Below are 21,780 nucleotides of genomic sequence, written 5' to 3' on the forward strand. Positions count from 1 at the left end.
TAACCGAGTGTTGGTGGTGCTAGTTATTCTCGGTTTTCCAGCATGGTTTTCCCTTGACAAGTGGTGTAGGATCTGGGGTCTGGAAAGGAACGGTGTCTAGTCATTTGGTTTGGATGGGAGAGAGAGAAATGGGGTTTAACGTCCACTTGACACAAACTAGGTCATTTTGGGACTGACAGATGGTTCAATTTTATTTCAATACTTTGCTTGCATATAGGGGTCTTTAGCAGTGGAAGGACCCGGAGAAAACCCACAAGGTTGGACAGGCAACCCTAATCCTTGTCACGTACAACCGGGGAATCGAAACCACGCCAGTTGACTCAATGTCAGACCTTATGATACAGTCTGATAAACTGTTTCAATGGCATTTAGTAATTGAACTAGAGTATACAATTCTATCATAGCTTGATAATAACTAGAGAAGCCTAGTCGAAACGTCGCTCAGTAAAAAGCAGTAATTGTATTCCATAGAATTGTGACCTGTATACTTATGATACAGTGTGCATGCACTAACCATTCGGCCATCCAACCTGACCTGGTATAAAAAGAGAGCTTTCTGGTAGCCTATAAGTGATCTAAATGTTTGGACGGGACTGAAAACTTTGGTTCCATGTACATGTTGGCTAGCATGTAAAAGAACCCTTGAAAGAATTTGATGAAGAGTACCAGTAGGCAGAAATGTCGCTGTCCAAGCAAAATTTTCCTTGTAGCACACAGCATGGCGTATGGGGGGGTTGGATGGCCAAATGGTTAGCACGCGCGCGCTGTATCATACGGTCTGTCATTGAGTCAACTGGCGGGGTTTCGATTCCCTGGTTGTACGTGACAAGGAGTAGGGTCGCCTGTCCAACCTCGTGGCTTTTCTCCGGGTCCTCCGGTTTCCTCCCACTGCTAAAGACCCCTACGCGCAAGCGAATGATTGAATTAAAATTGAACCATGTGTTTGTCCCGAAATGACCTGGTTTGTGTCGAGTGGACGTTAAACCCCATTTCTCTCTCTCTCGCATGACGTATGCCCGTCATTAGCCCAAGTTGGTACAGGAAAGTAGGATGTTTAATATCATTACCGAGGTTACAGGGTTCCCGCGGTCCTTGAAAATCCTTGAATATCCTTAAATTTAAAATTTCATTTTCAAGGTCTTGAATATCCTTGAATTTCGCGGAAATAGGAAAATATCCTTGAATTTCAGTTGAGATCCTTAATTTTGTTTCAAATGTCTTCAATTCCTTTTAAATATGAGATTATAACGATAGTTGGTAATGTTTTGGTTATTTTTAAGATGAAAAATTGTAACTTTAGGCTAAAAAATGGCCTTGAAAATCCTTGAATTTGACGTATATTTATCCTTGAAAAAATGGTTGACGGAGCCGCGGGAACCCTGGGTTATTTGTATTGTAGGCTTTTATTGGCTTGCATGCTCTGTTAAAACACAAATAATAGCTTGCAAAGGGTTTAATTCGGGGAGTAGATATTGTGTTTAGAATATGAAAACTTGTATTATTTATGTCTATAGGGCAAATCACACACCATCCAATCAGTCAGCGGTCGTCAAAAATGTAATTATTATTTTAGTCAGTGATAGGAATAAATAATTTTTGACATAAAAAAACAAAATTTAAAAATGCATTCATTTATTGTATACATATTGTCATAAAATTTCAAGTTTAGAAGGTAATAACTTATCTTCGTGAAAAAAAAAATTCTAACAAAAAAAACAGAGGCTGACCTAAACAGGCAACAAAGATATATATATATCATAGAAAATTAACTCATGCAAATGGTACAAAAATTACAAAAAAAATATACCTTACTAAAAAAAATAATATATATTTTACAAAAAATTTGTACTTATATAAAACAAATCTTTACAAAAACTTGAGAAACGAGTTTGCTTATAAACTAATAAATTAAAATCGCATGTACACGTTAAACCTGACAGTAGTTGTCTATTTCTATAATTAGGTAAATAATATATATATACATTACAATATTCACATTAGACTTATTATTATATACAATGTAGATATTTAAACGTCTATTTACATGATTTTGTTTTCATAAGTATCATTAAATTTTAAAGAAGGACTATTTTCACAAAGAACATGTAAAATTTAACTTATGTCTAATTCTCATAAGTTCTACATGCATGTATGTAACTTTTCATTATTGAGGCCGTTTTTAATGTTCATAAAACAAATTGAGATTTAAAAGACCACAAGCAGAGAGGGAGTGGAAAGACAGCATGTCTTAAATTAACTGACTGTAATTTTCTTACTGTTGTTTTGAAATTAGTAATGTTGCCAGGAAACTTAACATATGATTACAACAGCTAAGTGGTTCGGGGAGTCAACAAGGGTTGTCGCATATCTTTTCTTTTGTCAGAAATGAAAACATTTACAAAATCTGATTACGAGTAACAACCCATTAAGTAATTATCAGAAATCGTTAGAATTTGTTTGGCTTCTAGTTCTGCCCTATACGTTTAGTATACAAAACATTTAATATCAAGAGCTATAACTTCGGAAATAATAATTAGAAATCAATAGGATTCTTCGTCTTGAATACTGTGTATAAATTTAAAGTCAATCAGATATTAGAGCGCCTACAAGTGATCAAGGGCCATAACTATGGCAGTAACTATAAACAAGAGCATTGCTAACGCTGCAATATACGTCCACATTCCAGCTTTGATTGATATGGTACTTTTTAAAATGAAGAGAATGAAAATGAAATGGCTGTAATATGATCAGAGGCAAAGAAGGCTAGGCGTCGGGTTTGTTTTGCCAAATTTACAGACAAAATACTAACAATAAAGTGGGTGTGACACTGCCCCAAGAGGTCGGGGCAAGTATCAAAATAAATTGTTGCTGTCTTTATGGTATAAGGAATAAATATGCAAAGTTCCAAGATGATCCATTCAGAATTGCAGTCTGTAGACGATAAATACAAAAACTGGGCGTGGCTCTGCCCATGGGGGTTGGATATGGAAACAATATAAACAGGTACCATTCTGTTATTGAAATGGCAACATCAATAGTTGCCGTCCTTAGGGTATAAGGAATAAGTACACCAAGTTCCAAAATAATCCTTTCAGAATTGTGGCCTTTGGGCGTTAAAGGCAAAAATTGGGCGTTGCTCTGCCCCTGGACGTTGCTCTGCCCCTGGGCGTTGGGGCATTCACCAAAATCAATAGTTGATGCCCTTAGGCTATAAGGAATACATATGCCAAATACCAAGTTGATCCATCCAGAATTCGGGCCTGTAAACGATAAACATAAAAATTGGGCGTGACTCTGCCCCTGGGGGTGTGACATGCAGTTGTCGTCCTTAGGCTATAAGGAAAACATATCCCAAGTTCAAAGACAATCCATTAGGAATCGTGGCCTGTATGCAACTCACAGAGACACAAAGAAAAAAATGGGTGTGGCTCTGCCCCTGGGGGTTGGGCAATCACCAAAAAAATAGAGGTCAGCCTTGGGGTATAACGTATAAGTATAAAAAAGTTTTCAAGATGATCGATTAAGCATTGCAGGCTGTAAATGACATACAGACTCACAAAAAGAAAATGGGTGTGGCTCTGTCCCTGGGGGCTGGGCATTCACCACAAACAATAGGGATGTTCCTTAGGATAGAAGGAGTAAGCATGCAAAGTTTCAAGGTGATACGTTACGAAATGCGGTCTGTAGATAACAAACAATGAATACAAGAAATGGGCGTGGCTCTGCCACTGGGGGTCGGGCATGCACCAAGAACAATAGGGATCATCCTTAGGGTATAAGGAATTCATATGAAATTTTTTCAAGACGATCGATTAAGAATTGTGGCCTGTAGGCGACACACAGACACACAGAGAGAAAATGGGCGTGGCTCTGGCCCTGGGGGTTCGGCATGCGCCCCAAACGATAGGGGTGTTCCTTAGGGTATAAAGAAAAAGTATGCAAAGTTTCAATATGATGCGTTAAGAAATGCGGCCTGTAGACGACAAACAAACAAATACAAGAAATGGGCGTGGCTCTGCCCCTGGGGATCGGGAATGCACAAAAAACAATAGGGATCATCCTTAGGGTATAAGGAACAAGTATGTAAAGATTCAAGGTGATGACTTAAAAATTGTGGCCTGTAGGCGACACACAGCCACACAAAAAGAAAACGGGCGTGGCTCTGTCCCTGGGGGTTGGGCATGCACCCCAAACGATAGGGATGTTCCTTAGGGTACAAAGAATAAGTATGCAAAGTTTCAATATGATACGTTAAGAAATGGGGCCTGTAGATGACAAACAAAGAAATACAAAAAATGGGCGTGGCTCTGCCCCTGGGGGTCGGGCATGCACCAAAAACAATAGGGATCTTCCTTGGGGTATAAGGAATAAGTATACCAAGTTTGAAGAAAATCCAGTAAGAATTGCGCCCTGTAGGCGACACAAAGACACACGAAAAGAAAATGGGCGTGGCTCTGCCCCTGGGGGTTGGGCATGCACCCCAAACGATAGGGATGTTCCTTAGGGTACAAAGAATGTGTATGCAAAGTTTCAAGATTATTAGTTAAGAAATGTGGCCTGTAGACGACAAACAAACAAATACTAGAAATGGGCGTGGCTCTGCCCCGGGGGGTCGGGCATGCACCAAAAACAATAGGGATCTTCCTTGGGGTATAAGGAATAAGTATACCAAGTTTGAAGAAAATCCATGAAGAATTGCGCCCTGTAGGCGAACCACAGACACACACACACACACACACACACACACACACATACATACATACACACACACACACACACAGACAGGGGCGACGGCATAATACGTTCACATTATGAATGTGGACGTATAAAAATCATTGAAAATCAACAGGATTGGTTGTCTCCTGACCTTAAGCGCTGTGTATAAATTTAAAGTCAATCAGATATTGACTTTGAGCGAGAGAGAAATGGGTTTAACCTCCACTCAACACAAACTAGGTCATTTCGGGACTAACATGGTTCAATTTTATTTCAATAATTCACTTGCGTGTAGGGGTCTTTAGCAGTGGGAGGAACCGGAAAAAACCCATGAGGTTAGACAGGCGACCCTAGTCCTTGTCCCATACAACCGGGGAATCGAAACCACGCCAATTGACTCAATCACAGACCTTATGATACAACACGCACACGCTGACCATTCAGCCACCCAACTCCTCTAACTTTGAAATAGTTTTTCATTTAAATAGATATTGATGAACACTGGACATCTGGAATAAAGACTATATCCCTATATCCAAAATACAAGAAAAACTATATTGGTTATTGAGCTAAGGTAATAGCTATATAATAAAATACAACATAATAACTTACATGTGCTGATAACTAGCTGTGACATGCATGTTATTAACAACTTACAGGATTTCTTATTTTATTTTTTGTAAGTTTATTGATCACATTAACTTTATTTATTTTACATGTCATAAATATATTTTTAGTAAAAAGTAAGTTTTCCAGTAGCACTAGATCACTTAATTAACCCTACGGGGAAACAAAATATAAAATGATTGAATTTATCCTTCTGCTTGTGGTTTCCTAAAATTGACACAGACTAGAGATTGACATATTCTTTGTGAAATGACATCAGGTAGTTGGTCAAATTGTTACAAAGTAAATATCATACATATTGTATAAATTTTCATTAAAATAGCCATTTTATGATAAAAATACTATAATATATTATAAATAGATAATATGGTTAAACAGATTGCTCATTTACAAAATACACAGAAGTAATGTTACCAAGTGATCATATTCATTAAGATCCATTATACAAAATAGTTTTACATATCCTTTTAAATCTCATAAAATTTTACATTCCAATAACATATAAGCCAATTTATTAATAATATTTTTTGGGCAATTTCTATTTAAATATCTGAAGACTGACCAGTTAGTTTAAAGTTTCAAGATTACTACTTAGACCTTCTCTAAGTGGGAAAATTTGGAAATAATAGTACTTAGACCGTCTCTAAAAATGAAATAAAGTAGTTCTTAATTTATTGCCAATTTATAGATGTCTAATAGAAGACTCAATGTAAGAAAGAAAAACAATTCTATGGGAGATTTTTTTTAAATACTTAAATTTAAACGACTAGTACAACTATATGGTGGTAGAAAACAAGGCTGTATCGTTGTTGACAGTCCTAAATGACTAGATAAGCTTATATATCAAAGAATCTATTTTTGGCATCGTGATCCAACTATAGTTGTAAAACATTAAGGCTTCACTAGAACACTGTTAAATCCCTGTACTATATTCAAACTTTTTATATAGCCATCTATGATTATAATATGTTTTAACTACTCTAAAGGCTCTGTATTACAGATTAAACAGATGTGGATATGTATACCACATAAACTTAAAAATACTGGAAGTCTTACCAAAAAGCATATTGGTCCAAAAGAATCCTTAAAATTGGCCACCTAAAGTTTAAACTACTTCTACTTTATACCTTATTCATGCCTCCATCTTATTTATTTCTCAGTTTTTTTTCCACGAACATCGACTATTTAAGCATTTATTGAGCAAGTGCCATAATGCCAGAAATCTTTAATGGAAGTTGGAATTTGATATCAGATGAGAACTTATGTCACTAGAGCATAACGGTATGTGTCGAAAAATTATTCAATGTTCATTGAATTATTCTCCATAGATGAATAAACTTATTCTTATATAGTAATGGTCTCTAGTAGTCTAGTTGCCCTTATAATCATTCTAAAAATGAAAAAAAGAATTAAAATATTGCACCAATGCCATAAAAGTTTATCATTTTTTTTTTTGGCTAAAATAAAATAGTAAAGCAGATATTTTCTGTTAAACAAGACACAACATTAATATAAAAAAAATTGAATGCCAAATAGCTTCATGTCTTTTCAATATTAAAATAAAGCATACAATAAATTCAGTTTATCCACAATAATCATGTACAAATACTTCTATATACACAATGGTTGTCCCCATATTGTAGCTCTTTTGTTTAAAAAGCCTCGTAAAACACACACACACATAGTGCTCTCAAAGCTTATATGGAAAACAATAAATGTCACTTCTGTTTCTTTGTACAAAATGTAAAAAATACCATTACTTATGATACAAAAATCAATAAACTATGCTAGAGCAGGTTTGTAATAATTTAAACACTGGTTTCTTTTTTTGAGAATTTGTCTTTGCCATTTTCTTGCGGTACCCAAATATCGTAAACACTGTGTTCCTCATCTGAACTTGTTGACGAGTCTTCTACCATGTTACTCTTACAGAAACCAGACTGACACAGACGGTCATATTCACTCAAAGATCGCGGAAGCCAGAAAGCCTTTTTAGCTAAATCGTCACTTTCACTAGCCTGTTTAATCAGTTTCCTTAACACACGGTCCCGATAATTATGATTCACGTAAGCGTATGAATACTGCTTAGCTGGTCGACCTTTGAACTCATTATCCCAGCCTAATGATTTCTGTTTTCTCATGCCCTGTAATTTATTTGATTGTCGACGTTCTCGAGATGAGCGATGGCGTTTACGATGAGTTGGATCTGAGTGATGATCCGTTTCTGGTGGTCGCTGTGCTGGTTGTTCTTTATTTTGATTATCTGAATCTGGAGACAGATAACGGGGATCTACGGTTCTACCATGTTGAGATTGTGTTGAATCTGACATGGCTGGACTCTGTCTTCCCCCTGCAACAGGATTATAGGATCCTATAGGAGCTTCTCGGAAATAAGGATGCCTTCCTCGACTTCTTCGACTACTGGCATCAGAACTGTACTCCCCAGACATTGGTCGATGATTTGGGCTATGTCTGTAGTTGTAGGGACTTGTCCGAACTGTGTAGGGGCTTTGACGTCCCCGTTTGATATCATTATTTTGATGAACTGGACTCTTTGATTTGTTTTGATATTGTGGAGGTGGGGTTGGTAAATTGGGTCCCATGTTAGGTGGAAGTGGTGATTTTCTTGGATCTTGATGACCGGATCCACTGACTTGACTCTGACCATCAAAATCCCGCAATCGTGGCACAGAACCTTCACGATTCATATAATTATTATTGTTTGTGTTTGGACTTGTGGGTCCATCAGGTGTTTCCCCTCTTCCGGGTCTCGGTAGTGTGTTATTACGGGGCTGAACCGGGATAAATGCGCTGGGTCGTGACCCCACAGAACAAGAACTGTTAGAGCGTTGATGTTGAGGTAGAATGTGTGATGAGATGAAACTAACGGGACTAGCCGTTCCATGCTCTGACCCCACGACCCCTGTTGGTGTCATGTGATTCCTATCATGATACACTTGCTGACCTCTCTTAAAATGATTAGGGGTCATCCTGTTGGGTTGTTGAAAGTTGGGGGTCATATTTTGTCCATAAACACCACCGTTAGCCTGTTGTATTTGAATCTCAATACTAAGATGTGTATTAGCGTCGCTGCCTTGGCTGTAATGACGACTCAACTCGTCAGAAATACTACTACAATTAATATCGCGATTAGCGTCTTTATTCATCACTTTACCTTGCTTGTGTTTATTTTTATCCCAGAATTTTTTAGCGGCTCCATTTTGCCGCGGGTTGTAAAAACTGGGCAAGTTTTCGGAACCACTGTTTATGGAGACTTCAGTGACTGAAGAATTTGTTTGTGGGACTAGATTTATATTCGATTGTTTACTTTGTGTATTTTGGTTTTGCTTCATACTGTTAGCTTTTTCGATGTTGGTGGATTTTTGAGAATGAGTCGATAAATTCATGTTACTTGATGATTTGATAATGTTGCCATTAACCTGAGGGGGTGTTGATGCTGGAGGCTCCGTATTTACGGGCATTGAGTATAATTCAGGAGAAGTACAACCGAAGAATCTCTTCCAACTCAATCGAGAGTCTTGTCGCGATAAGCAGAAGTACACCACCATAAATACACCGAGAGCTGTACTAGTTGCTCCGTATAAATAACTAAATATAAGTTCTTGATAAGGTATGATAGATTTAAACGGTTTAGCGACAGCGATGGCACCGCACACCCACGCTAATATATACAAAAACAACATGGCAACAATAGCACGAAGCTGTGTGATTGGTCGACGTTCTTGGTCCATCACACTTAGAGTAGACTCGTTATCGTCTTCTTCATCATCATCATCATCCTTAACACGCTCTCTTTCAATTCTCTGACGACGCGGTGTCAGTGTCTGCACTTCTAAATTTGTGTCCGCTTGACTCGGAACTAGTTCTATTTCATTAACATGCAGTTCTTCTGTACAGTCTTCTTGTTCACTCGCGTTTCCATTAGCTCCACGAATAACACACGATATGCGTAGAAAAAATATAAGATTTAACACAACCAATAAAGTTATAGGCCCATAAAATGCACCAAGACTCGGCTCCCACGCCAAAAAACAACTGGAAAAAAAAAAGAATAAGAAAAAATAGCAATTAAAAGGTTTTCAACATCATATCTGAGAAAATATTTCAAGTTGCTGAGTGTAATTTGAGGGATTATAAATCTCTAGCAGAGTGCAATATTGTGAAAGTCGAGTCTCTAATAGGAAAATCTGTTAAACAATTGTTACAGTAGTTATCAAGATGTTATGAATTGAAAATTTTGCATCATTCTCCATCCTCTGCAGACGAATAATCCATTGCCACCTATGCATTGGGTAAAATCATGTGGATGTTTTGTTGTTTTTTTAAATCAAATTGCATTCAAGCCTGGGGAGAGGGAGAGAGAGAGAGAGAGAGAGAGAGAGATGGGGTTTAACACAAACTAGGCCATTTCGGGACTAACATATGGTTTAATTTTATTTCAATAATTCGCTTGCGCATAGGGGTCTTTAGCAGTGGCAGGAAACCGGAGGACCCGGAGAAAACCCTACTCCTTGTCACGTACAACCTGGTATTCGAAACCACGCCAGTTGACTCAATGATAGGCCTTATGATACAGCGCAAACGTGCTAACCATTCGGCCATCCAACCTGCCTTCAAGCCTGGATATTACTTATCATTAATCTTGATTTGATCTTAATTTGATTTTAAATAATTAATGAGTACAAGTTTAACATTTATTCAGCTGTGAAAAATTATATATTGTCCCAAAAATGTAGTCTCTATTAGACAGTGTTAATAATTAGTCATATGTACAATATAAAGATAAAAGTATAACTTACTAATCAATTCCTAAATAATGATTAAAATTAACTGCTGCCGTAATTCCACATATTATAATAGGCACACCCCACCCCAAGAAATAAAATCGTAAAATAGGTTTCGGGGGGAGGGGCATGTTGATCAGTTCCGGGGGTGGTTCAGGTGGTTTTTCAGCTTTGGTAAACTTTTTATACATATTGCTGTAAAATATAGTTAATATACATATAAATGAAAGTCAAAAAATATAATTTTTTAGGACTTTATTATTTTGTAAATGCATATATCAAAAAGATAAGAGGTGCTACATTGGAAGCTTGAAAAAAAAAAAAAAAAAAAATGTCTACTGAATAGACTACTACCGACGACCGACATGAATTCATGTGGACAAATTTATTTTCATCAAAACTGCTCGAAACCCTCAATGGGTTGTTCAATGTTTGACTCGAGTCACATCATACAATAAGCGCTGTAAATTAGGTGGGGAAACTGTTTTAATTTAAAGCACTGAAATGTGTACTGTCAACTCAACGACAACTGAGATGAATTCAGTCTATTAATGTTTGAGTTAAATCAAAGCACATTATAAGTATAAAAATGTAGGTAAAGAACTGTTTTAATCTAAAGCACTGAGATTTATCATCATATGATCGATGTGAAAAGTTGGGTTCACTGATGACAAAGAATTTATTTTTTATAAGTAGTATAAAAGACAGTGACTTACTTGGAAGTAATGGTTATCCAGAAGACTGCACATAATGTTAGATAATGTATACATATACCAGCTATTTGACATGCTAATTCTAGATCAGTACGATTTATACCCAGGGTAAAGGCCACGATTAATAGATGTACACTAATACATATATTTATAACAGAGTGTTTTAACTTCTTTGGTATATAGATTACTCTGAAAAATATAACAAGTTCATCAATTATTTTATTTTCTGAAAGTTCATTTAGGGTTATCAAATTTCAGCAGTATAAGAACCTGGGCAATATGCTATACATGTTTGTACATTATGATGGAAAACTGCTTAATATTTCCTCCATCAAGTTATATGCTATTTATGTATTTTAAGCATAAAAATATTTCAGTTTACGACAATTGCTGTCAAGAGAAGACACATTATCTACGTGGTAACAATTTTGTAATTTATATTTTACAAGCATGTATAGCTATTTTGATTTATTGCAAAATAGCATTACCTAAAACATGTGATATAAGTTATAATCTTAACTAAAACATGTGATGTAAGTTATAATCTTACATAAAACAAGTGATAATCTAACATAAAACATGTGATGTAAGTTATAATCTTACATAAATCATGTGATGTAAGTTATAATCTTCCCTAAAACATGTGATATATGTTATAAAACATGTGATATATGTTATAAAACATGTGATATATGTTATAAAACGTGATGTAAGTTATAATCTTACCTAAAACATGTGATGTAAGTTATAATCTAACCTAAAACATGTGATGTAAGTTATAATCTTACCTAAAACAAGTGATGTATGTTATAAAACATCTGATATAAGTTATAATCTTACCTAAAACATGTGATGTAAGTTATAATCTAACCTAAAACATGTGATGTAAGTTATAATCTTACCTAAAACAAGTGATAATCTAACATAAAACATGTGATGTAAGTTATAATCTTACCTAAAACATGTGATGTAAGTTATAATGACAACCATCATACATAACATACACAGACAACTTCCTACATAAATAACAGGTTCCATTACAAATGATTCTCTAATAATATATTCAGTATCATCCTGTAAAACATTTATCACAATTATTAAAACATAGTCCCCTGCTTTCTTCTAAAGGTGGAGGACAAAAACATATATGGATTATTGTAGCCTCTGTTTTGTTAACGAGGAAGATTAGCAATGGAAAACAGAGGTGATGGTCATACAAAAACAATCAAATATTGGCCTAGAAAAATTATATCCAAAATACAATCAAAATATGCCATCAAACAATCACATTCAAAGAGTGTAACACCTCTTAATTCAAACAGCTCATGGTAATTTTTTTTAAAAAGGATCACATAGGACTACAACAAATTCCAAATGAATTTCCAAACATAAATTAAAAGTAGAATGATATACCTATAGTAAAGTGAAAGTAGTGTAATTTACCTGTAGTAAAGTAAAAGTAGCTAGATGATAACAATATACAGTTGTTAGATTTCCTACTGTAGAAATAATATCACATCCATCACTTCTCCAATCACCTAATCCACCTGATAAAATAAATAGTATAAATGATGGTCAACATCATAATAAATACTAACTGGCGACCACAGATAGAAGCGCCTTAGAGAGCTTTGCATTTGTTTACAGAATAGACAAATTAAACCACTATATGCTGAAGATAATAAACTGTCATAATATCCCCAGTATCATTAAATAGTTAAATAAGGCTAATCATGCATTAACTCATTTAAGAATTTTTCATATTAACTTTACAGATAGTAGGAAACACTGGAAATAATAGTAAATCTTAATATTCTTGACAGATTTTGGTAAATATGAACTATTAATTCTTACCATTAGCATCAAAATCCCAGTAAGCTGCTGCCAGAGGTTTTCTAGTACGAGCAACTTCAAAATACAGAATAGCTGGTTCAGATAAATTTAATACAGGATGACCTGAAATAAAAATAAACACATGGAAACAACAAATAAATCAGGAACCATAAATTAATACAAGAAATCATATCACCTGTCCATAGATTTTGCCTCTAGCAAATTAACTCCAACTTTCAAGAAAATGAAAGAACCTTGTTTTTGTCACATTCAAACAATAAATTTCCTTGCCAGGCCCTGTGTGTCCTGCACCATTGACAAAGGAAATCAGACTAGAAAATTCTGAGGATCTTTCTTGGCCAATGCGTAAAAATACAAAGTCTGGTGTTCAATTTGGGTAAAATGTACTGTGAAATTATACCTACGACTGATCAATGACATGTTTTACATTTATATCAGTTTATAAGGTAGCAATATCAATTTATTATTCTGTTTAAATTAAATTAAAATACAAACATTGTAATTATTAAACAAACAAATGAAAAAGTTTTGGAGCAAAAATGAATTATGCAAGCTAATAAAATATTAAATGATTATTAACTGTAAAATCTGAGTGTGCTGTTAAATTTGATATAACTTACCAACAGAAACAGTTACCACATTTGATGCCACTGACCAATTCTTGTCACCAAACACTGGATCACCGCGTAGAGAAGTAGTTGATGGGAAGAGAGAACCATCACGATAAACAATGATTTGTATTTTTGGTGATTCTTCATAATACAGACCAGCATCGTTAAATAAAGTTGGAGGTAGTATGACAGACAGCTTGGAATTCTAAAAGAAAGGAGAATAAAACATATTTCAAATATCTGACTCTAGAATTTAACCTCTAATTCACTTTATTCTTTTTTACTTGTAATATCTGTGCCTTATCTGCAGGTTTGTCTTCTAAATTTCTGTTTGTTATTTTATTCAACAATTTATTTTTTTAAAGAATGACAATTCTAATGTCAAACCTGGTTTTGTGGTCAAATCCACCTGTAAAATGACACACAATGACCTCACTCTTCTTGGTATTATATATGTTTGTGAAGTGGCTGTACTATACATACACTTCCACATAAGGAAGGATGATGTGGACAGTGTATCTAGAAGAAAACTGTGATATAGTACATCAAGTTTATTTTGTACTATCAATCATTTTAACACAAAGTTATCTCACCTTCTCTGGTTTAAGAGGAATTTCTGTATCATTACTAAGACGACTGCATGCAAATGGATTGTTGGTGTTATTTTTACGTTTTTTGATGTTTCTTAACTTTCGCAGACTACATTGTATACGCGATGGATTTGCTCGTGGTTCCTGTAACACCATGATGGCAATGTTCCGTGAATATTTGGACCATTCCTTATTTGGTGGTTCAATCTCCACCATATTAGAAATATTCTGTAGAACACGAACAAACCTGAAAAGATAAATAAAAGCAGGGATTATACACTGACAAAGATAAATAAAAGCAGGGATTATACACTGACAAAGATAAATAAAAGCAGGAATTATACACTGACAAAGATAAATAAAGCAGAGACCATACACTGAGAAAGGAATATTTCAAGAACTCATTCTTTAAATCTTTAAAATTTGATAGCCCAAGAAAACCTTTCCCATGAATCATGGCAACTACTGATTAATGTCCCCTATATTCCAATTTGTCTTAAATCTTTCAATGTGTACAACAAGATCAACTGAATGAAGTAGAGCTCTGTGGTTTGAGTAATATTTGCAGGGAATTTCACTTTCAGACTCAAAAAATACAGTTAAATTCATAGTTTTAATGAGTAAAATATATTAATGGAAAGGAGATAATGCTAGAAAAAAAATAGTCATATCTTTGAGCAAAATTTCTTCCAAATCAGCTGAACTTAACAAAATAAGTCAAGAAGTCACAAGCTCTCAATCTTTTGAAGCAAATGCTCTGGAGTGAACGTATAGGACCGTGTCGTAGAGATTTTATATTTAGGAATTATCTAGATATAAAATGATAAATTACCTGGTAGAAGCTTGTTCTTGTAATTGAGCACTACGTAAAACAGAAGTTTCTAATGAACTGATACTACTCACTTTACTCACTATAATCTGAGATATCTATAAAAAAACAAATACCAATATATACGAATTTAAATTTTATGATATGAAATACAAGCTAAAAAAAACAGGCATACATGTACTAGTGCTAGATATTGCCACTAGAGTCACAATATGAGACGTACTGTGATTCAGGTGCTACGATACAATTCGTATCATGATTCATAAACCAGGTCAATATTTACCAAGAAAACAACAGGATAAATGAATAATAGATATTTTTAGTCCTGTCGATGTCGAAAAAATAAAACTCGCGATAATTTTTATCACGATGATATCATATTGAAGTACCAAAAGAATTTAAGAGTGTTTAAGTACCTATGGATAATGTGTGATGTGGATAATTAAGAGTGACAGCTTACTTACTGAAGCGACAAAAAATCATATAAAAAGAGTCGCAATACATCGATTGAGCTTTCCACGAATTATGAGAATGTGAATTGTGATACATCGATATATCATGCCAGCACTAACTGGCATACATCACGAAGTGGGCAATGAGGCAAATTTTGCCCAGACAACGGCATTTCTGCCTACTCTTTATCAACTTCCAAGAGTTCTATCACATGCACGACAACGAGTGGACATGGGTTTTTCATCCAATCTGAACGACTAGATTATTTCTTTCTGCCAGGCCATACATTCTGTACCACTGAGAAGGGGAAACGAGGCTAGAAAATCCTGATTAGAATGTCTGAATATTTATTATATTTTATCAAAACTTTAAGAACATTGTGTGTATATTTTTTTTTTATTATTAAATTTACCTCTGAACTGACAGATAAATGATCTTGTAGTTTTTCTACTATTCTTGCCAGGAAGACAACATCCATTACCCCAAAAATTCTAGGTTTGGGAATTGTGAAGATTTTCTCAAGATCGGCTAAGTAATCATAGATATCAGTAGTATTAAAATCAACCTAGAAAAAAAAAAAAAAAATAATTACATAGATAGATCCATGAATAAATTTTTCATATTCTTTTTTCAACAATATTTACATAAATCATTTTTACCAATAAATAACAAAAAACAAATACATCTGAATATAAATGTTGATTCAATTAACTCATAAAATTCTATTCTTTTTTCAATGATTTGGGTTATATATAATCTTATGTAAATTTGATTCAACCAGTATTTTATTTAGCGGATACGCTATACCAAAACAAGAAAAATGTCTTATATAAATCAGTAAAAGTTGTAGTTTCAACCAATTTTAGAAGTAAGAACATCAGGTTAATGACCTTTCAGATTTATCCATCACAAAAACCATTATGTAATTAATTTGAATATACAGTGTCTTTGCTTCACAATAACACTGTACATACACCAATGTTATAGCGACGCACACTATAGTGAGGACTTATTGTAAATGTTAACAATCGGATAAGAAATTTCTAGTAATATTAGATGAAATCTTAACTCATTGTTGAAAACAATTGGATTGAATTAGGCATCATACATTTGAGGCGTTCAAGTTATAAACAAACATTTGCAAATTGTAGTACTGATGAATTTAAATTATTTCTGCCATAAAATAATTCTTTATATTGAACTTACTGAGGCTAATCTTTCTAGTTGTCTGGTCATTTCACTCATATACGAACACTGGGATACGTCCAAATCTTCCCAATATCCAAATCTATTACACTGATATTTCGCTAACTTTGTTTTTGGTGATTTACATGGCTGACTGACCTCGATACCAGCAACAGTTTTCTCCCAAGAGTAGTTCCCCTTGTTTGTAACCTTGATGACCTCTGGACAATACACAGCCTGATTAGATATGACACTAATATTTACTCCTTGGGAAACTTTTCCTTGAGGCGTTGACACCTGACAATACCACTGTCCACTGTGCGATTTGTCCAGATTTTTGATGGCCAAAGAGTGAGTTATCCTGGTTTTGTCTGGAGTATACTGGGTATGCACGAAAATTCCAGCCGTTTTATTGGATGTGACAGGAATCGTTCCTCGCAACCATGTGATGTTAGTTCTACTATGAAGAACGGAAGCACTACACTCAAATGGAAGTTTATCTCCTTCAAATACAACCTGACTGTGACTTGGAGTAATTTCAAAATATGGAAGCTGTAAATCATGATCTGTAAAAGAAATAATTGACAATATTATCAATTACATAATTCTATTGTAAGTGGTACTTTTTGTCATATAAGTCATAACTGCAGTGAACTCGGAAATAAAAGTATAATCAAAAGCTTGATGCGTCTTTTGAATTTTTGTTAAAACATCAAATTTCTCTCGGTTTATGCCAAACAGATTTCTGCACTATCCAATAAAATGTGGAGGCTACGACTTGTTATAGTAAGCAGCACAGATCAATCAAATTTCAATTGATCATAACTTTGTAAATACTGAATTGAACCATTTTTGATTGATATTCCTATTTGTTGAGATTCAACTTTCACAATAAACATTGTAGTTTGCAAGTGATTCCTATAGCACTAAAATGATGCAAGAGAGAGAGAGAGAGAAATGGGGTTTAACGTCCACTCGACACAAACTAGGTCATTTCGGGACTAACATATGGTTAATTTTATTTCATTAATTCGCTTGCGCGTAGGGGTCTTTAGCAGTGGGAGGAAACCGGAGGACCCGGGGAAAACCCATGAGGTTGGACAGGCGACCCTACTCCTTGTCACGTACAACCGGGGATTCGAAACCACGCCAGTCGACTCAATGACAGACTTTATGATACAGCGTGCGCACGCTAACCATTCAGCCATCCAACCCGCCTCTAAAATGATGCATCCAGACTTCAAAATAGTTTGCATAAAAAGTAATCGCTAGATTTGTTTAATGAGGTCACTTATTTAAAAAATTCCACTGTTGAATTGTACACAAGTAACTGGGTAATATCGATGCACACTTAGTCTTACCACTATAACTTATGCAAGTATACAGAAGACATACATGTAGCTATACAGGCATTTGGGGACTTATCACTAAAATTGTATTGCAAGTGTAATTTTGTATTTTAATGAGAAAGTATAAAACAGCTTTGGTTTGGCTTCTTTTTAAGTTCAGAGGAAATCCATATAGTAAAACCTAATTGAGAGCAATGGCCTGCTTGTTAATTAATAATAGTTTAAGCCTATGCATTAAAACAAAATCAAGATGTACTAAAATTACCTAATTGAATACATGTTAAACCCCATTACTTCCTTTATGTCATTACTGCCAGATATTTTCAATTCATTATTAGTCATGTATTAATCATTAGAAATAGAATTTACTTACCACAGTGAAGATCCACTTTTTTTAATTTACTAAATATTCTTCCTTTCATTGCTTTTGGCAAGGCACAAACTGTTGATGATGGGATTCGCACTTGTTTACTTTTAGACCATTTTACCATCCATCGTAAATGACAATCACATCGTAGAAAATCTGATCCAAAGTCACTAAAAAAAAAAAAATTAGCAAGTACGATAAATGTAAAACTTTATTGGATTAGTTGACTTGGTGCAGACTTTTTATGTTTCTATCATTAGTTTGTTTTAAATTGTATAGTATTTTCTTGTTTTATTAGTTCAATTTGTACACTATTTTTCTTTATTTTATCGTGCACTATATTTTTTCTTGTTTTCTTATTTTATTTCAGCTCGCTTTGTGCACTATATTCTTTTTCTTTATTAATTTATTGTAAAGATAGGTTGCCAGGCAACAAAACATACCCCCACAGCAGCTAAATCGTCCCAGCGGTCGTCAAGGGTTGTCGCATATTTATTCCTTTGTACGTAATTGGGGGTCTTTACAAGACAGTTCCATACAGATCAGATTATAAATTTTGTCGTTTGAGGGTTTACAAGGTTCTACAAACTGAAAAAAGGGTCTCAACTCTGGAAGTAATCTACAGAAATTGTTGAAATTTGACAGGCTTTTTCGTTTTACTAATTTAAATAATGCATATAAATTTCATAAAGATCACATGATCACTTTTGTCATTCAAACGTTCACAATCACCATAACTCTAGAAATTATTGACGGAAATTGCTGATATTCAATAGACCTGTTTCACAAATTTAAATGATGCATATAAATTTCATACATATCTGATGATAACTATCATCATCGAGCATTATCAAGGTTAAACAAAGTGAAACAAGGACAATAACTCTAGAAGTAATTAATGTAAATTGCTGAAATTCAATAAGCTTTTTTGTTTCGCTAATTTAAATCATGCATATAAATTTCACAAAGATCGGGTGATAACTTTTTGCGTTAGAGCATTCACAAGGATCAATAAAGTGAAACAAGGGCCATAACTCTAGACGTAATAAACTGAAATGGCTGAAATTCAATAGGCTTCTCCGTTTCACTAATCTAAATAATGCATATAAATTTAACAAAGATCGAATGATAACTTTTGGCGTTGTAGCGTTCACAAGGATCAATAAAGTGAAACAAGGACCAAAACTCTAGACGTAATAAATTGAAATTGCTGAAATTCAATAGGCTTCTTCGCTTCACTAACCTAAATAATGCATATAAATTTCAGAAAGATCGGATGATAACTTTTGACATTGGAGCGTTCACAAGGTTCAATAAAGTGAAACAAGGGCCATAACTCTAGACATAATAAACGGAAATTGCTGAAATTCAATACGCTTCTTCGTTTCACCAGTTTAAATAATGCATGTAAATTTCAGAAAGATTGGACGATAACTTTGGGAGTTAGAGCGTTCACAAGGTTCAATAAAGTGAAACAAGGGCCATAACTCTAGACGTAATAAACAGAAATTGTTGAAATTCAATAGGCTTCTTCGTTTCAGTAATCTAAATAATGCATATAAATTTCAGAAAGATCGGATGATAATTTTTGGCGTTAGAGCGTTCACAAGGTTCAACAAAGTGAAACAAGGGCCATAACTCTAGACATAATAAACGGAAATTGTTAAAATTAAATAGGCTTCTTCATCTCACTAATGTAAACAACATATATCAATTTTAAAACAATTGGATGATAACTTTTGGCGTTAGAGCGTTCACAAGAAATTGTGGACGATGGACGGACGGACGGACGGACCGACAGACGGACGGACGGGGGCGACGGCAATATACGTCCACATTTCAATGTGGGCATATAAAAAGCAATGCAATTAATTAATTACTGACTTATGTTTGAATCTTTAAATATGCTTGCATATGAAGCATATTTTTTTGCATTCATTATTCATGCTTTTGTAAAGGAATTATTCCTTTAATAAAATCTGGCATACAAAGAAATTTCTCATCGGCAGTTTTATATCCATGATATAATTTTAATCCATTTATTTTCGAACGTTCATAAATTTTTTATTTGAGCAGCATAAATCCATATAATGATTGTCACATTTAATCAAACAATTTACAATGAACACTCAACAATTATTAAATTAAAAATATTTTTAGTAAAAGCTGTAAATGCGTGTCAGATTGTTGTCAGTGTATGATTATATTGATAATGATGCTGACATGATAATAATCTATTGTTGTGAACATGTAATGTCAATAATACTCACACTCTTCGTAAAGACGTTAAATCGTTAAACGTTCCTTCAGGTATGGTGTTGATTCTGTTGTCAGCTAACGATCTGTAAATAAATAAGTAAATATTAGTTTATAAAAATCTATTCAACTGTTGTTTAATTAATCAATTACATAAGATGCGAGATATAATGCAGATAAAATGCATAATCTATGTAAACAATCATGTGTGACATTGATAGATGAATTCTATGAAAGCTTCAGTTTTAAAAATTCTAGTATTCGATTCTTTAATACGAAGAGCAAACAATATTCCTAGAGCAATGATATGCATTGCATTCTATGGCTATGTAAGGGGTTTTTTTCCGACAGATAACCCTAATCTGCACACAAATAATATTTAGATTGTAAATCAACTAACAATGAAGCCTGCCAATCAGAATTAGATTTTATCCTTTAAAGTTTGTTATATGGAGCTTTAAAATCTCTTTAACACTTTACCTATATCTTTTTTCGATAAACATATATTGAGTAATTTGTGAGGGGGACAATTTTACCCAGGTAGTGACTTCCTGTCCACTCTTCTATGAATTCCAACAGCTAATTGCACTACCAATTTCGTTATTAAAAAAGTAATCAAATTAAGAATATACCTCCTAGTGTTTACATAGAAAAGAGCCTCCTTATCTAAAATAACTTCTACAATTAGGACTTGTACTCCGTTCTAAAACATAAATCAGCTGGATACAGATCGTTTGTTCACATAGTGCCTGTTTTGTATAATTTGTTGTCATGGAACATTCCATTCCAGAAAATCTCAAGTTCAAAATAAAAACCTAACTCTTTACAGTGTATTATGGTGCCTTGAATTTGTGCACATCTATAAATGTACATATTTTCTGATGATGTTTTCATATAGATATGTACATTGTTTCCAAGAGCAGGAGGACTGTACCTTACACAACAACTAAAGAAAAATCGAAAAAACCTACACAATAATGGAACGTAACCTGTAAGTTACAGAAGACAACATTTTAAATACAGAATGGGAGGTGGTCTATCTTACAAAGTGTATTGATTGTTAAAAGTTCTACTTTTTTCTAAGACATACATGTGTAACTCTTCTGACTTTTAATCATGATTAAATCTTAACCTGAGCAAACAGACTTGAAATTAATACCGTATCCAAATAAAACACCAGATGAAAGAAAATATTTACATCATTAAAAACAAATTTCATGAATTTTGAAATCCAGGGGATGATAAATGACACATGCCACGTTTCACCAATTTTAATTTAATCTCGTAAATCTTTCAAACTGATTGATCAATCTACAATAAGCCAATTAAATTCTCCCTTACAATTATTCAGTTTGCACTTGGCCCAATTGAATTACATGTTGCAAATGCACAGTTTACATTTGGCCAATTAAATTATCGATTGCA

General features: G+C 34.2%; 1 protein-coding gene across 2 annotated transcripts in view; it reads right to left on the bottom strand.

Moving 5' to 3' along the window:
- Positions 1-1,564: 1,564 nt before the first annotated feature.
- The window catches only part of LOC126816691 (adhesion G protein-coupled receptor A3), a 64,579-nt gene continuing 44,363 nt past the window's right edge, over positions 1,565-21,780 (bottom strand). For both annotated transcript variants that reach the window (XM_050543421.2, XM_050543422.2), the window contains exons 5-17: positions 20,370-20,441; positions 18,106-18,269; positions 16,405-16,949; positions 15,611-15,763; positions 14,749-14,843; positions 13,920-14,163; positions 13,336-13,531; positions 12,716-12,817; positions 12,305-12,408; positions 11,817-11,935; positions 10,865-11,050; positions 10,164-10,343; positions 1,565-9,399 (exon numbers count right to left, since the gene is read on the bottom strand). In XM_050543421.2, coding sequence (XP_050399378.1) covers positions 7,152-9,399; positions 10,164-10,343; positions 10,865-11,050; positions 11,817-11,935; positions 12,305-12,408; positions 12,716-12,817; positions 13,336-13,531; positions 13,920-14,163; positions 14,749-14,843; positions 15,611-15,763; positions 16,405-16,949; positions 18,106-18,269; positions 20,370-20,441 — 4,408 coding nt within the window. In that variant the 3' untranslated portion in view covers positions 1,565-7,151. The remainder of the gene's footprint in view (positions 9,400-10,163; positions 10,344-10,864; positions 11,051-11,816; positions 11,936-12,304; positions 12,409-12,715; positions 12,818-13,335; positions 13,532-13,919; positions 14,164-14,748; positions 14,844-15,610; positions 15,764-16,404; positions 16,950-18,105; positions 18,270-20,369; positions 20,442-21,780) is intronic.

Source organism: Patella vulgata, chromosome 3 (assembly GCF_932274485.2).
Source record: "Patella vulgata chromosome 3, xgPatVulg1.2, whole genome shotgun sequence".
NCBI classification, from domain to species: domain Eukaryota; kingdom Metazoa; phylum Mollusca; class Gastropoda; family Patellidae; genus Patella; species Patella vulgata.